This window comes from Giraffa tippelskirchi, chromosome 10, assembly GCF_054371585.1.
Source record: "Giraffa tippelskirchi isolate mGirTip1 chromosome 10, T2T-mGirTip1v1.2.pri, whole genome shotgun sequence".
Lineage (NCBI taxonomy): Eukaryota > Metazoa > Chordata > Mammalia > Artiodactyla > Giraffidae > Giraffa > Giraffa tippelskirchi.
The window spans coordinates 19,370,793-19,387,273 of NC_137284.1; the positions used below are offsets into that span (position 1 = coordinate 19,370,793).

Below are 16,481 nucleotides of genomic sequence, written 5' to 3' on the forward strand. Positions count from 1 at the left end.
CTACGTTCCATGAGCTGAATGTGTCTGTGCATGAACACGCACATACATGCTGACATGTATAATATGTAAAGACTATGGAGGAGAGACAAACCATCTCTTCTGGGGCAGGGACGTGGAGGAATGTCGGGTGAGGGGATGCACCTTCATTGTCCACTCTGTGTGCTGTTTGTATTGTTACCATGTACATGTTGGTGTTGGCTTCCGTGGTGGCTCAGATGGTCAAGAATCTGCCCGCAACGCAGAAGATGTGGGTTCGATCCCTGGGTCGGGAAGATCCCCTGGAGAAGGAACAGCAACCTGCTCCAGTATTTCTGCCTAGAGAATCTCATGGACAGAGGAGCCTGGTGAGCTACCAGAGGAGTCAGGCACGACTTAGTGACTAAACAACAGCAGCAAAATATTTGTGAGACGGACGGACAGATGAATGGATGGATGGACGTTTTTTAACCCTGGGCCATCAGTGAGGGTAAAAAGACACGCTTCTGGGAATAGGAGTGGCACAAGGGGATGCTAGGGTGGCTAGAAGTTCCCTCAGAGCACATGCCAGACCAACCTCTCCCCAGCCTTCCTTTGGTGGATGAGGATGAAGGACAGAAGTCCAGGCCTGGCCCGTCTTCCTGCTGGACACGCTGCCTCATTCTAAGGGAGCCGTGGGCCTCAGGGTTCTGTCATAAGTCAGGGATGTAAGGCCCTTAACTGTGGCACCACAAGGAGACAAGTGGTAATGAAGCAAAGGTCAGGGACAGTCACACCTATCCAGGCAGCAAGTTAAAAGTCTGATACGCAAGCTGGCCCCTTCACAGCCCGAGGGCGAGTCACCCCACCACCGTGTGGCTGGGACCCTGCTGCGGCGCCTGATGCCTGTTCTCTCTTAAAGTACACAGACAGAGGGCAGTGCCCCGGGCAGGCCCGGCAGGATGCCTGCCGGCGCCAGGTAAGGAGGAGCATGGACTTCTGCTCTCGGTGCCGCGGACGCCAGAGCGTTACGGCTCCTTGAATGGGGAGGCTGCAGCTGTCCCCACGCGGCCCTCAGACCACCACCTCCTGCAAATCACAAGGTCTTCTTCAGGGACTTCATGAGTCCAAATTCCTCCTACCAGCACCCCCCTCCGCCCGCCACCGCCCCCAACTCCCTGCACTGTGTGTATGATCCCGAACGGCCAGCGCAGGGCTGCCCAAGGGGGCGGACGGGATTGGCAGAGCCCCCCCCACCAACCCCCGGCGTCCCTACCCCACGGGGGCTTTGGCTTTGACCCCTCTCCAGTCCTCTGCCCTCCCTCCCGGCCTGAGTGGGGATCGGCTGTGGAGGGGCAGCCTCTGCACATCATCACCCAGAGGGGAGGGCGGGCTCCTCTGACCCTCCCGGCTCAGCGCTGAGACCTCTGGAAACTCCCTTCAGATTCCCTACCTGCCTCCTCCTTCCCCCGCCAGCCACATCCGGGAAGTCCCACGAGCCGCCCCGGGAGACAGCTGGCACTGGCTCGCTCGTGCCTCTGAGCCCAAATCCTGTCCCCCTCACCCCGGCCACAGGCTCTCGGCTCCCCCCTCTCTTGGCAACTGGAGTGGTGTGGCTGGTCGGGAAACCTGCTCCATCCAGCCAAGAGAATGCAGGTGAGCTCGGTGGAGAGCGCAGAGGCCTGACCGGTGGCTGCCCAGGCCCAACTCCAGATCAGCGTCCCCGGGAAAGCTCATAACCATGTGAGGAACACAGCGCCCAGAGGGGCTTGCCCGAGAGCCTGGATTAGTCACGGATTTCAACTGGGAGGATGGGGGACATCTACCTGCTCCCCACCGCTGGCCCCCAAGAGCCCAGGGCTGGCTTCCTGGGCCTTATCCAGGCCCAACTCCAGTCTGTGTGGGCACAGCGCTGCCTGGACCCAGTGCTCTGCTGGTTCCTGTTACTCTCAGGGCATGACAGTCCACCCAAAGAGGCGACAGCTAGCAAGCCTGGGGATGGGCCTCTTGGTGTGAGATGAGGGAGGAGGAGAGGAGGTGCACAGAAACTACAGAGGACTGGAGGGGCAGTGTGAGTGAAGACGGCTCCTGGGGAACACGCTCCCGAAAAGGTCCGGGGAGGGGGGCGCTCAGGGGCCAGGTAGCAGAGCTGCGAGGCTTTGAGGGGGGCGTGCCTGAGCCGCTGGAGGCCTCCTCTGTGGCTTGGGCAGTGCAGGGGACTCCTCCAGCTGGTCGCTGTGGTTTCTGCCAGCCAGTGCTGCAGGCCTGCCTGGATGCGCTGGTGCCCAGGGCGTGGGGAGGGGTAAACTGCCTATCTCAGGGGTCCCGGCATCTCTGGAAGGGAGGGTGGCAGCCTCGCACTTGGCTGATGAAAGAATAGCCCATGACGTCATGACGCAAATACTGCCCATCCTCACCCCTAGCGTGGGAGGTAAGCCAGAAGGGGCTTTAACTGGCCCACTGAAAGGTAAACATTTGTGTAGGTGCTCCCACCGCAGACAGCTCAGCCTCCCCTGTCAGTTAATTATAATCTGCTTAGAGAGAGAGAGAGACCAGCAGGAGGAAGAAGGGCAGGATTAAGGAGTGGCAGCTGGAGCAGAGCGCTCAGAGACCAGAGAGGCCCAGTGTGAAATCCTTTACCTGCTGTTGGTTCCACTTGAGGTCGGGGATCAGGACAAAGCCGTCGGACGGATCCGGGTTCTCAAAAACAATCCGGTCGGCTTCAGCCTTCTTGTCGAGAATGTTGTACACCCACTGGAAGGAGGGCAGAGAGAGGGGGTTCATAAGCCAGTCCTTTCCCCAAGAGACACCCCACGCTGGGAAAGGCAGGCTCAGGGGAGAACACCCAATGTTAAAGGGGCACGAAGCTCAGGGGATCCACACTCAGGCCATCTTGCCCCAGGGATCAGCTCTTGGGTCCAGAAGAGACTTCCCCTCTCCCACCACAGCCACCCAATGGGGGACACCATGGCCATCACCATGGGGGTCACTACAGCTGCCCCCACAAGGGTCCAGATGGAGCTCACTCTTTAGGCCCGTCCTGTGCACACCCTCTGCTCTGGCCTCACAGGCCTGGTCTGCAATCCCCTTCCACTGCCCACAGGACTCTGGTGAAGTGTCCCTGCACCCCAACAGGACCACAGGACAGAGAGTCTGCTGGGAGTTCCTTTTGCAGAGGGAGCCCGCCACATGCCAGGGCAGGGAACGGCTTGTGTTCTGGAAGTTACTGTGCTGGGTTTCCCAGCCCCTCTGTGATTCTTGTGAGCATGGGGTTAGTGCCTCTACCCCACCCGACATGGACCCTTCACGACAAAGCAGAAGAAATGCCACACGAGCGGCAACAACACAGACCCTCCCTCCATTCCTGTCAACCCCGGGCTGCCAGCTCTCTCATGCCCTCTGATCAGCTGCTGTCCGCCGTCTTTAAGGACCCTTCCTTGAGCCCTGCATGGACCCCAAGGACATCACTTTACCATGAAGGTCCTGGTGGCCTCTCTGAGGAAGCCAGCCTGCAGCCTGGAGGTCAAGATACGAAGGCCCTGTTCTCAAGGGGCTCCAACCCCTGGAGCCCACTCTACTCCACTGCCCCTGAGCTCTGAGAACCCTTTGCCAACGTGACTTCCTTCCAGGCCAGTGAACTCTGCCCGAAATCTGACAGTGAACCCTGCTGCAGAGCCAGAGAGGAGGCAGGAGTTGGGCTCACCCAGCCGCTCCTTCCGCCCCATGGTCAGGAAAGCACTCGAGCTGACGAGGGCTAGAGGGGAGGACAGGGCACCGACACAGCCAGCCAACACAGGGCTCCTTAGCCCACCACCAGGAGTGGTGCTGGCACAGCAGGGTCACCGAGAGCCAGGGCTGTCTCCCCCACCCCCTGGGGGCTCCCTTCCCACTGCCCCCCAAGTCAGCATCCTGCACTCTCGGCCAGCACAGCCAAGGCCAAGTGCAATGGTCTGATACGGAGAGGGACGCAGCAGAGGGAACCTGCCAAGGATGATCTGGGCATTCCAGGCCCCCCAGGTAAGACCCACAGGCCAGTCACAGTAAGATCAACCCACTAGAAAAGAGGGGCTTTCCCAAAGAAAGCCTGGCCATGCCACTTCCTGGTGAGGCCTGGAGGCCATCCTGTGGTGGCTTCTTTGTGCAACCCTGGGGCCAGAGCAATGCACAGCCCAGCAAGTTGAGAATTTCCCAGGGGAAGCATCTCCTCTCTAACTGGACATCTCTCTAGGAATGTGCTACTTGAGAAAAAAAAATGTCAGTCAGATCCTGATCGGAAGTCTCCCAAAAATAAATGGGAGGGAGGGGATGGTGGTTCTGTGTGGACAGCCCTTGGGTTGCCCAGCCCACGGCAGGCCAGGCCACCCCAGGGCCCTGCCTTCCCCCACAGCTCCCACCTCCATCTAGAAAACAACATATCATCTGGGGGAGAATTAATGGGCTCTTGAGCCCAACAACATGGGCTCATCTCTCACCTCCAACACTAACTAACTAGCTGCACGCTGCAAAGTGATTTCATCTAAGCCTTGGTTTCCTCCTTCGTCGAGAGGTGCTAATTATACCCACAGGTTAGGGCTGTGGTGAGGACTAAGCGAGAAAATGCTCACATAGGCGTCCAACACAGAGCCCTGCCCAGGGAGGCAACGGAAAGAAGAGAAGTTGCTGGGAAAGGTCAGGCTGGGCGTGCCTGAGTCTGCAAGACCAGCTGTGGGAAGGGAAAAAGGAGAGTGGATGAGAGCAAAGGAAATGCGTTGATTCTGGGGCAAGAGAGAACCACGTGTGAGACTGGAGGGGCGCTCAAGGGCTGGGAGGGTGTGGTGTGACGAAGGCGTGTTGTGATGAGAGCATCTCGGGGACCAGGCAAGCCCACAGGTACGAGGACGTGCACCCAAGTTCACCCAGTTCCGACCCAGAGTCCGGCTCCAGAGCCCACCAAGCTCCACGCCATCCATGTGGGGAGGGCCCCTGGGAGGGCGGGAGGGGCCTGGATTCACAGGACGTCTCAGCCCAGACAAGGAAGGAGAACCAGGGGATGCAATTCACACGAATCACAGGGTGATGTCACAGGGAGGGACACCCTGGGAAAGCAAGCCCAGGAGCCTCGGCCCCACAGATGACGGAGCTGTGGGGACACTGGCAGCTTCAGTTCCCATCTGGGCGTGATGGCCTCCCTGTGGGTGATGTTGGCAACTGCCTTGGGAGCCCCTCTCTTCCCTCTTCCCTGTTCTCCCGCTCCTTGGCTAGCCCCGCTCCTCCGGCCGCCCCTCGCCTGCAGTGTCTCAGCTCCACGCCCTCCTGTTCCTCCTCACAATTGCCCCCGTGTGGACAACAGTGGCCCCCACTCTGGCGCCTCTTCTGTGCGGGAAACAGCAGCAGGCACGTGGTACGTGGCAGGGCTCTCAGCCTCCACCAGGACCCCAGGAGGGAGGTGCGGTCCGTCCCATTTTCCAGACGGGGAAACTGGGACTCAAAAGTGAAAGACGAGGACTTCCCTGGTGGTGTGGTGGATAAGAATCTGCCTGCCAAAGCAGCAGACAGAGGTTCGATCCCTGGTCTGGGAAGATCCCACATGCTGTGAGGCAACTAAACCCAGGAGCTGCAACTACTGATCCCGTGTGCATGCCTAGAGCCCGTGCTCCACAACAAGAGGGGGCCATGGCAATGAGATCTGTGCTCCACAATAGGAGGGAGCCATGGCAATGAGAAGCCCATGCACCACAACTGGAGGGAAGCCTGCTCAGCAACAAAGCACAGTCAAAAATAAATTTAAAAAATAAAATAAAATAAAAATTATTTTAAAATGAAGGACAAGGTCTCGATGCGCTCAGGTCAGGATGAGAGGCAAAACCCTGGGCTCACAAACGGATCTCTAAGGCTCTGGATCCAGACATCCCACTGCATTCTTTTTTTCAACTGGGAAATTACAAGCACCTCAGATTTGAGTATCCAAGTTGCGTCGATGGCGAAGAGCACAGACACTGGGGCCAGGCCGCCTGGCTCTGAAGCCAGTCTCCAAAGGCCTGTTGTGAAGATATGGTGCCCGCAAAATGCTCAGGACCTCTGTTGTTCTAAGTCACCTCATGAGTGCCGAGATGTCCCAAGCTAACTCACTGTCCACCACGGAAACCCACTCTGCCGTCCACGCCCCCGTGCTGGTTAACCATCTACCATCTGCAACTCATTGCCCAAGGTACCCCCAGAGTCACCCAAGGCCCTCCCCTGGCTGCTCCAAGCCAGCCCCAATCTAGGCGCTGCCTCTTAATCGAAAAAGAAGCTCCCCTCTGCCTCTTCCTCCTCTACTCTCACCACTTCCAACTGCTTCCTTAAATCTCATCACATTACCCACATGCTTAAAACCAGTTACAGGACCCTCAATGCCTATGGGAGTCATCCTCAAATCTGACAAGAGATTTTTTTTACAATCCAGATTTCCCAGCTCCATCCTGAGTCAGTAGATACCGAAGAGGGCCCCGTGCTCTATATTTTATAAAACCTCAAGAAGCCATGCTGACGACAGGCAAGGTTTGGGAACTCCTGGTCTCCTGGGTAAAGTACACGCATCTCTTCCTGGGCCCTGCCTGTCTTCTCTTGCTAGCTCCCCAAATGCATCAGAGCCCAGCCCTCTGAGACCCTGGAGTTTCTCTCTGCTCTGTCTGCAGTCCCCTGTCTGTTCTGTCCACCCGGCAAACTTTTCTTTGTCTTTTAAGATCCAACCGGAGGATCCTCTTCCCAGTGAAGCCCCCCACCATCTGGGCTGATCACTCCCCTTTGTGTCACAGCTGGACCTTACATGTTAACCACCGAAGTGCTCATCCCATTATACTGTACGCCTACCTTCCTTACAAGACTGTGGGGACATTATCAGTGCTTATCCTGGTGACCCTCCAGACCCCACAGGTCTAGGACCTAGGGGATGCTCAATAAATATAATAGCTATTGCCAATTAGCTCTGCAGAGTTCCAAAGAATAGCAAGGAGAGATAAGAAAGACTTCCTCAGTGATCAATGCAAAGAAATAGAGGAAAACAACAGAATGGGAAAGACTAGAGATCTCTTCAAGAAAATTAGAGATACCAAAGGAATATTTCATGCAAAGATGGGCACAATAAAGGACAGAAATGGTACGGACCTAACAGAAGCAGAAGATATTAAGAAGAGGTGGCAAGAATACACAGAAGAACTATACAAAAAAGATCATCATGACCCAGATAACCACGATGATGTGATTACTCACCTAGAGCCAGACATCCTGGAATGCAAAGTCAAGTGGGCCTTAGGAAGTATCACTACGAACAAAGCTAGTGGAGGTGATGGAATTCCAGTTGAGCTATTTTAAATCCTAAAAGATGATGCTCTGAAAGTGTTGCACTCAATATGCCAGCAAATTCAGTGGCCACAGGACTGGAAAAGGTCAGTTTTCATTCCAATATGTATTGCATCTGATCCCATCACTTCATGGCAAATAGATGGGAAAACAATGCAAACAGTGACAGACTTTATTTTGGGGGGCTCCAAAATCTCTGCAGATGGTGATTGTAGCCCTGAAATTAAAAGACGCTTGCTCCTTGGAAGAAAAGTTACGACCAATCTAGACAGTATATTAAAAAGCAGAGACATTACTTTGCCAACAAAGGTCCGTCTACTCAAAGCTATGGTTTTTCCAGTAGTCAGGTATGGATGTGAGAGTTGGACTACAAAGAAAGCTGAGCATCAAAGAACTGATGCTTTTGAACTGTGGTGTTGGAGAAGACTCTTAAGGGTCCCTTGGACTGCAAGGAGATCCAACCAGTCCATCCTAAAGGAAATCAGTCCTGAATATTCATTGAAAGGACTGATGCTGAAGCAGAAACTCCAATACTTTGGCCACTTGATTCGAAGAACTGACTCATTTGAAAAGACCCTGAGGCTGGGAAAGATTGAAGGTGGGAGGAAAAGGGGACGACAGAGAATGAGATGGCTGGATGGCATCACTGACTCAATGGACATGAGTTTGAGTAAACTCTGGGAGTTGGTGAAGGACAGGGAGGCCTGGCACGCTGCAGTCCAGGGGATCGCAAAGAGTCGGACACAACTGAGCAACTGAACTGAACTGATTGCCAATTAAGCCAAGTGCTTGTAAACTTGCTAGAAATAGCCGAAAAAGAATACATGGGGAAATTCCCTGGCGCTCCAGTGGTTAGGACTCGGTGCTTTCACTGCTGAAGGACTGGGTTCAATCTTTGGCCAAGAAACTAAGATCCCATAAGCCACACAGCTCGGCCAATTTAAAACAATAAAGAACACATGAATACTCGTGTCACACAGAAGTGGGTAGAGTAGTGGAGTTATTTCGCAAGAGGATGTGTACAGTGGTCTTTAAGAAGGTGCATATATGACTCACGCCAAAACTGTATTAAGGACTTCCTCTCTTGAATCACATATATGTGCAACTAGAGCGGCAAAACACACATTCCAGGACATCCGCTTCACGATCCAAGATGCTTTCTAGGAAGATGGAGACCACTTTCCTTCCTACTTAGAAGACAGAGCAAGTGCTGGGATGTCTTTGTTAAAAAAGGGGGGAAAATCAAGCCAGAGTGAGCTAGAGAAACCTTGTGCAAATCCTGTGTGGGGACCACGGCCAACAGCCTGGCCGGGTCTTCCCCATGGGACCTCCCTCAGCCCCTATCTGCCCCCTGTCCTTCCTCCTCCCAAGGACAATCCACCTCGCAGGACCCCGCACCCAGGACACCCTCCCTTCCTCTGGGCCTGGGAGAAATGGCCGTGAGCTTCCCATAGCAGGACACCCTGCCCCACCGTGGCCACACTCTCCATTGGAATACATACAAATGCTCAGGGAACAGGAGTGAGTGATAAAGAGATAGGACAGGAAAACAACTCATCCATCATATCAACTCTGAGCATGCACATGGGGCCAATTTCGGGAAAGGCTCTGGTTGGTGCCGGGCACAGACCCAAGGAGAATTGGATCTGTTAGCGAAATGGCCTTGCGTCTGGCCCAGGGAGTGAATACACTCTGAAGATGCTTCTAACCCATTAACCCCAGCCCTGGAAGAAGAGGTCGTACACCAGCCCCTCCCCCCGGTCCTGCCCCTCACGATAGATGCAGGGGGTGAAAGGGAAGAAGCTTCTCCCCTGGGACTCAACTCCTGGAGACTGGTTAGCTGTGGGTGAAACCAGGAATGAGCGTCCGGATTGGGAAGGCCTAACCAGCATTTGTTTGCCATTTACAGACCTCTGGTCTGCGTAAGCCATTCTTGAGATCGCATCAGTGCTACTAGAGAGTAGACAGAAGTTGTTCCCAGGGACTGGACTGCTCTGAGATCCCAGACTGCCTCAGTGGTGTGCCCAAGACCAGTGTCAATGCTCTTATCTGTGCAGGTGACTGTCCTCCGTGAAACATGACCACTCGAGCCCACCACTTTCTATGCCACTTATCCTGCTTATTCCTCTCCACAGCACCCTCAGTATCACGTCTTGGGTGGTTACGTATACATTCGTGCGCTATCTGACGCCTGCACAGGAGGTAAGCGGCATGAAGGCAGGGATACCGCTGGCCCCTGGGACCATCTCGACCAACGCCTGAGAAGACAAACGCGGGCCTCGGGGACAGCACTCCACATCCGACCCGTGGGGCCTGCCTGAGCTGTGGTGGCCGGTACCTGGATGCTCAAGCTCTGGGACTCCAGGTGGGGCAAGGTGACATTCCTGTAGTCACTGCCCGTCTCTCGGACCAGGTGGAGGTCCTGGCGCAGATACTTCTGTAGGTGCTTCTCTGTGGCGGGGTAAACCACGGTTGTCTTCACATCTGCAAAGACACAGCGCAGCCCCGGCCAAGGTCAGCCACGTTCTCCACCCAGTCCTGCCACCCTCCGGCCCCCACGGCACCACAGGGAGGAGGTGGCCCCCGCCTCGTCTCTGATTCCCCAGTGACGGGAGCCGAAGGCTAAGAAGTTATGATTCACCTGTGTTCCACTCCCATGAGGTGTCTCATGCCATTAAATTCATGAAGGTGAATCACTCTCAGAATATGGAAAACATAAGATGTTCATGGATGGATCACGGGGCCCCTTGTCACCCTTATCCCCAGCCCTTCTCTCTTACTTTCCGGGCACAGGAATAAAAGGCTTCTGACTCTTCTCACATAGCAAACGTTCCAGTGTGTGGCCTTCTGAACCCAAAGCTGAAAATCTGGTTTCAAGTCAAACAGACTCCCTTAACGCGGGGGTGGGGGGGAATTGCGGGGGGGGAGGTACAGACTCCAGGGAAGCCAAGTCCTGGTCCTGCCTACTCCTTCCTCGGGACCCCTACCTGGGTCCAGGTGTTTAAGCTCCCTGTGCCCCTACTTCCCCACCTGTCAGCTCAGGATAATAACAGCTCACTCAGAGGGTTGGGAGGATTAGCAAATCAATACCCGTGGAGCTGTGAGACCAATAATGTCTGACACATAACAAACACTAAGTACTGGCTATTCTCAGCCCAGGGTTACTCATCCTTGACCTTGGCACCATCAAGGCCTAGGTGATCCTTTGCTGTGGCGGCTGTCCTGTGCCCTGCAAGCTACTGAGCAGCACTTCAGGCTTCCAAGACGCTAGTCAAACCCTCTCTCTAGTTGTGACAACCACAACAAATGCCTCAGATATTGAAAAATGCCCCCCCTCGGGGGGTGGGAACTGCCCCCCAGTTGAGAACCACTGTGTTCATCACATGGAAACCTGGTCGTTTTCCTAGAGACTCTAGGCTAGGGTCCTTGTCCAGCACCACCTGGTTAAATTCTTTTCCCTATTTCTATTAACATCTGCTGCAACAGCTTGAACGTAGATCCTAAAAGCAGGAAAGGAAACGGTGTCTTGAAAATCATTTGGGATGTTTCTCAAAAGACCGGCATCCTCCCCGATGCCAGATTCAGATGTGTTTCCCCGGAGGGGCCCCTGAGACAACGGGGCTGCCCAGCATGGGCACCGCACACTCCAGGAGATTCTCAGGCTTGCCTACACACCTCGAGACCCAGCTGAGAACCACATCCTACACGTGCACGTCTGGTCTGAGGATGCAGGTGATGCTCATTCCACAGGTGAGGGAAGAGTTCACAGGGACTCCAGATGTACGCGACACCACGCTGTGGGACTGGGTTGGGGCGGTGGGGCAGAGGAGGACTGCAGCCAGGGTCTTCTGGCCCTGAGGTCCTTGCTCTTTCCACCCCTGCCTGTGGGCCCAGCATCGCTGTGTGGCAGCCCAGCCCAGTGCGGGCATCCAAAGGTGCCATGCCAAGCACGTGACTTCCGGAAGGACCAAAGGTGCCAGCCCACCAGATGTAGCGGGCAAAGCAGCACCATGCGGGGCCGCGGGCTGACACATGACTCCCCTTCCCGGCTGCGCCACCTTGGCTGTGTCGTTAACCCAGACTTTCAGCTTCCTCATCTGTTAAGGATGGTCATAAAATCGAGTCTACAGTGTGGCTGTGAACATTAAGCAAGGTGTGTCCTCAGAACCACTGGAGGCACTAAGTGAATGTCACCCCAGTTCCTGGGAACTCTGATCTGACCCCGAAAGGGAGGCACAGAGGCCTCTTCACAACCCTCGGGGCCCTTCTCACGCCTACCACCCTCTAATAGCCCCACGGTCACAGGCCAGAGGTCAAAGATCAAGCACAAACAAGATCTCAGGAGGCAGGGGACTGCCTGAAATAGATGAGATGTCACCCCCTTGGCCCCTTGCAGTGTAGCCTGGTGGAGAAGGGCCAGATTGTGACACCCATCAGCCAGGTTCAAATCCTGACTGTTAACTTCGGGAACCTGAGACGCCAAAGGGCAGAGGGTGGGAAGTCTCTAGAACTGCATCCCACTTCCACCCCCATGGAAAAGTCCTCCTCGAATGTCCTCAGATTACTCCTCTGGGTCGCCTGGGTGGGGTGTGGGGGACCAAGGCTGTGAGCCCTGGCGCTCCCTCCCATGGGGAGACAGGCTGGGACGACCTGGAGAAGAGCCATGCCCCACTGGCAACGCACGCACCGCCTTGGGCTCCCAGCCCAGGACTCCCTGGCCATTACAGGCCGGAAAGCAACAGGGCCTGCAGGCGTACCCGCCTGCCAAGGCTTGCCAGAGACTGTCCGAGCAGCCGGGAAGGGGGTAGACGGACCCCTCGCCAGGCGGGCCCCTCCTGTCCTCTCCTGAGCAGCAGCGAAGAATGAAAAGGCCATGTCCAACTGCTCCCCTTCTGCCCGGAGGAGACCTGCCTTGCTGCGCTCTGAGCCCCAAAGAGCCATCACTCCCAGCCGGGTCTCAGTCAGACCCCCGCTGCCAGCATCCAGATGGACGCTGCCCCCTAGTCTTGCCCAGGCCTCCCTGAAACCCTGCTGACCGTCCTCCTTCCTCGGGCCGTCTCAGCTCCAGCCCTAGTGACCTCCTCACACCCGCACTGACTCACATCTCCAGGCTTCGAATCTGTCCCCCTGCTTCACCCGCTCAGGTCTCCGTCCAAGCAAGGCACCCCTGACCTCACCACACCCTGGGGTTCACCCTGCACTACCTGACAACGGAGGACAGGTTTCCTGTCTGATCCCTCCCAGGGATGTCTGTCTACCTGTTTTACCGCATTATCCTCGGCACCCGAAGAGTGCCCAGTATATACTACGCACTCAGCAAATACCCGAACAAACAAAAAAATGAACCTGACCTTCTTATTTTTTGGAATCTGACCTTAGACTTTAAACCCAGGAAGCACACTTCTTATTCCAAATAGAATAATACCTCTCTGGGGAAAAAAAAAAAAGTCAATATATTTCCCAGTGCTAAGTATCTTACTGGCAGCCAAAAGCAAACTCTGGTGTTTATCCAAATGACCTGCAATGGAGCTTCATGAGGAATCTGGTCAAGAGTCAAGGCCTGATAAACACTCAAACAATCAGATGAAAATATGTAGGGGAACAGGATATTGACCCAGGGCCTCAAAAACAACTCCCCTGAGATTACTCATTAATTGCAGACGAGGACACAAAGTGACCAGAGCATCATCCCTGTGAGATGAACTGGCCACACAGACCTCCTGAGCTGTGCCGCTGTGCGTGCTCAGCTGCTCAGTCATGTCTGACTCTTTGTGACCCCAAGGACTGCAGCCCACCAGGCTCCTCTGTCTGTAGAATTTTCCAGGCAAGAATACTGGAGTGGGTTGCCATTTCCTCCCCCAGGGGATGTTTCTGACCCAGAGATCAAACCCAAGTCTCCTACACTGGCAGGCGGATTCTTTACCACTGAGGTCACCTGGGAAGCCCGTGCCATGGGGCGCCTGCCAAAATAACCTGTATCCCATCGCAAGGTGACATCACCTCCCAAACCCAGGGACGCCCGACAAGGCAAGTGGCTTCCCAGCCCTTCCACAGTGTCAAAGTTAGGGCTGAGGGACTGCTCCAGATTAAAGGACACTGGAGACTGGACTGGATCGTGGACTGCGGAGGACGGGGCAGGGGAAGTTTCCTGCTTGAAAATGGCATTGAAACAACAGTAAGATTAATAACAGTCTGCACATCACGCAATGGTTTCATATAAATGGGAAAGTTCCCCAGACTGACCATTTTACTCTGGTTCCTAGGAGACGCACACTGACATACTTAGCGATGAGGGGCTACCGTGTCTGCAACTTACTTTTCAACAACAGAGGTAATGGTGACAATATATTATTGTATGTGTACGTGGAGAGAGAAAAAGGAAATGTGGCCACATTACCAAAAGGTGAAGGGCTTTTTCTTTCCTTTTTTTTTTTTGGCTTCACTGGGTCTTCCTTTCTAGTTGCACATGCCCTGCAGCATGTGAGATCTTAGTTCCCCAACCAGGGATCGAAGCGGAGTCCCCTGCATTGGAAGGCAGATTCTTAACCACTGGACCACCAGGGAAGTCCCCTGAAGAGGTTTTATTAAGGGAGTTCTCTTTGTACTAGTATTTCTACAATGCTTCTGTAAGGTTGAAAAATTTTTTCAAAATATAAATAAAAAGATGTGGGTACCCTCTACTCCCTGGGCGCTAACTGCCAGCAGAAGTGCCAGCCACTGTTCTGAGCCCTGTGTACACATTAACCCACTCACTCCCCACAACCAGTGTGAGGCGGGTCTCACTCTGATGCCCGGGCCACACACAGGGAAGCTGAGGCCAGGGCTGGGCTTCGGCCTTGGCACCACGTGCTGGCCCCCGCAGGTCAGCAGATAGTGCTTCACCACCTGTCCAGCACCCTCTCTGCCAGCCCCGTTCAGCAAAATGACTTAAGGGGCCTCCTGCCCAGGATGAGAAGTTCCTGAAACCTCCCAGCCCAGAAGCATCTCCCAGTGGCTAGAGAAGCAACAAGGAATCTCCTGACCCTGCCCTCCTGCTGACATTCTTAAAAAACAAAACAAACAAACAAAAAAACCTCTAAAACCCATTTCTCAAAAATGATCACAGTTTATTAAGAGAGCTTCCCTGACAGAGCCTCCCTTCCCGTCATGCTTTTTCAAACTTTGGTTTTATTTTCAGTTTTAAGGTGTATCTTGCACATAGAAGTCAAACAAAGTTTGTTTTTAAATGCCTTCTGCTTCTTCCTGAGCACCAGTGTCAACTCTTCTGGCCATTTCTTTGGTCTCGTACTTCCACAGTTCCAAATTACAAATATTATATATCTTGTTTCACTTTGATTTTTCAGTTTCATTACCTATTAACCTCCCATTAGGGAAGATAAGGATTTAGCTTTTTTTTTTTTAACCAGCTCTCAGTCCATCCTAAAGGAAATCAGTCCTGAATATTCACTGGAAGGACTGATGCTGAAGCTGAAGCTCCAATACTTTGGCCACCTGATGGGAAGAGCCAACTCATTGGAAAAGACCCTGATGCTGGGAAAGATTGAGGGAAGGAGAAGGGGGTAACAGAAGATGACATGGTTAGTTAGCATCACTGATTCAATGGACATGAATCAGAGCAAACTCCAGGAGATGGTGGAGGACAGAGGAGCCTGGTGTGCTACAGTCCACAGGGTCACAGAGTTGGACATAACTTAGCAACTGAACAACAACCGGCTCTCTACCAAAAGGATGTGAGTGCACATGTACATGCGCACACGTGCTCTTCTCTACCCTATTCTCCCAACACAACCAGATCACAGTTTTGGATAAGTCAGTACTCAGCATCATCAACACCATTATGATGATGTAAATGCTGTCCGCTGCTGAAGAATACACCCTAAGTATTTTTATTTTCAGCACAACTTCTGGTATACAGAGTTAACATTTACTTGTCTCAGTTCAGTTCAGTCTCTCAGTTGTGTCCGACTCTTTGCGACCCCATGAATTGCAGCACGCCAGGCCTCTCTGTCCATCACCAACTCCCGGAGTCTACCCAAACCCATGTCCATCGAGTCGGTGATGCCATCCAACCATCTCATCCTCTGTCGTCCCCTTCTCCTCCTGCCCCCAATCCTACCCAGCATTAGGGTCTTTTCCAATGAGTCAACCCTTCGCATGAGGTGCCCAAAGTATTGGAGTTTCAGCTTCAACATCAGACCTTCCAATGAACACCCAGGATTGATCTCTTTTAGGATGGATTGATTGGATCTCCTTGCAGTCCAAGGGACTCTCAAGAGTCTTCTCCAACACCACAGTTCAAAAGCATCAATTCTGCGGCGCTCAGCTTTCTTCACCGTCCAACTCTCACATCCATACATGACCACTGGAAAAACCATAGCCTTGACTAGACGGACTTTTGTTGGCAAAGTAATGTCTCTGCTTTTAAATATGCTATCTAGGTTGGCCATAACCTTCCTTCCAAGGAGTAAGCGTCTTTTAATTTCATGGCTGCAATCACCATCAGCAGTGAAAGTCTGACACTGTTTCCACTGCTTCCCCATCTATTTTACTTGTCTACTTTTCAATAAACTTGTCACACAAGTTTTATCCCCACACCCTGCTCTTGATGTTAACATGCATCAGGCACAAGAATGGCGGTGTGTTCACGGAGCCCGTGACCTGAGCCTGCAGGTGCCCCATGCGGAGCTGTGGCCTGGGAGCTCTGAGCACTGCCATCCTGGGGGGCCCTCCCGCCTGCTGTGCTGGGTACCTGGTTTCCCGGATCCACTATCTTCCTCTTTCACATGTTTGTCCTCATTTTGCTGAAGCAGTGCTTCTCAAGCTTGAGTGTGTATCAGGGAGCCTGGGGTGGGGCATTTCTTTTTTTAAATTTTATATTTATTTTTGGCTGTGCTTGGTTTTTGTTGCTGGGTGGGCTTTTCTCTAGTTGTGGCAAATGAACACAGGCTTCAGTAGTTGCGACACGTAGGCTCAGTACTTGAGGCGCCCAGGCTCTAGAGCACAGGCTCAGTAGTTGTGGCTCACAGGCATGTGGGATCTTCCTGGACCAGGGATCAAACCTGCGTCTCCTGCACTGGCAGGCGGATTTGTTACCACTGAGCCACCAGGGAAGCCCTTCATGTCTAACAAGTGCCCAGAAGAAGCTACCACTGGTCTGGGGACCATGCATCAAGAACTAAAGTACAAACTCAAGATGTGTCCAGCGA

At 53.7% G+C, this 16,481-nt stretch overlaps 1 protein-coding gene across 1 annotated transcript in view; it reads right to left on the reverse strand.

Annotated features, from left to right (window-relative positions):
• DCPS (decapping enzyme, scavenger) overlaps positions 1 to 16,481 on the reverse strand; it is a 42,996-nt gene that overhangs the window by 4,129 nt on the left and 22,386 nt on the right. Inside the window, exons 3-4 of the mRNA XM_081535032.1 lie at positions 9,614 to 9,759; positions 2,596 to 2,709 (exon numbers count right to left, since the gene is read on the reverse strand). Coding sequence (XP_081391158.1) covers positions 2,596 to 2,709; positions 9,614 to 9,759 — 260 coding nt within the window. The remainder of the gene's footprint in view (positions 1 to 2,595; positions 2,710 to 9,613; positions 9,760 to 16,481) is intronic.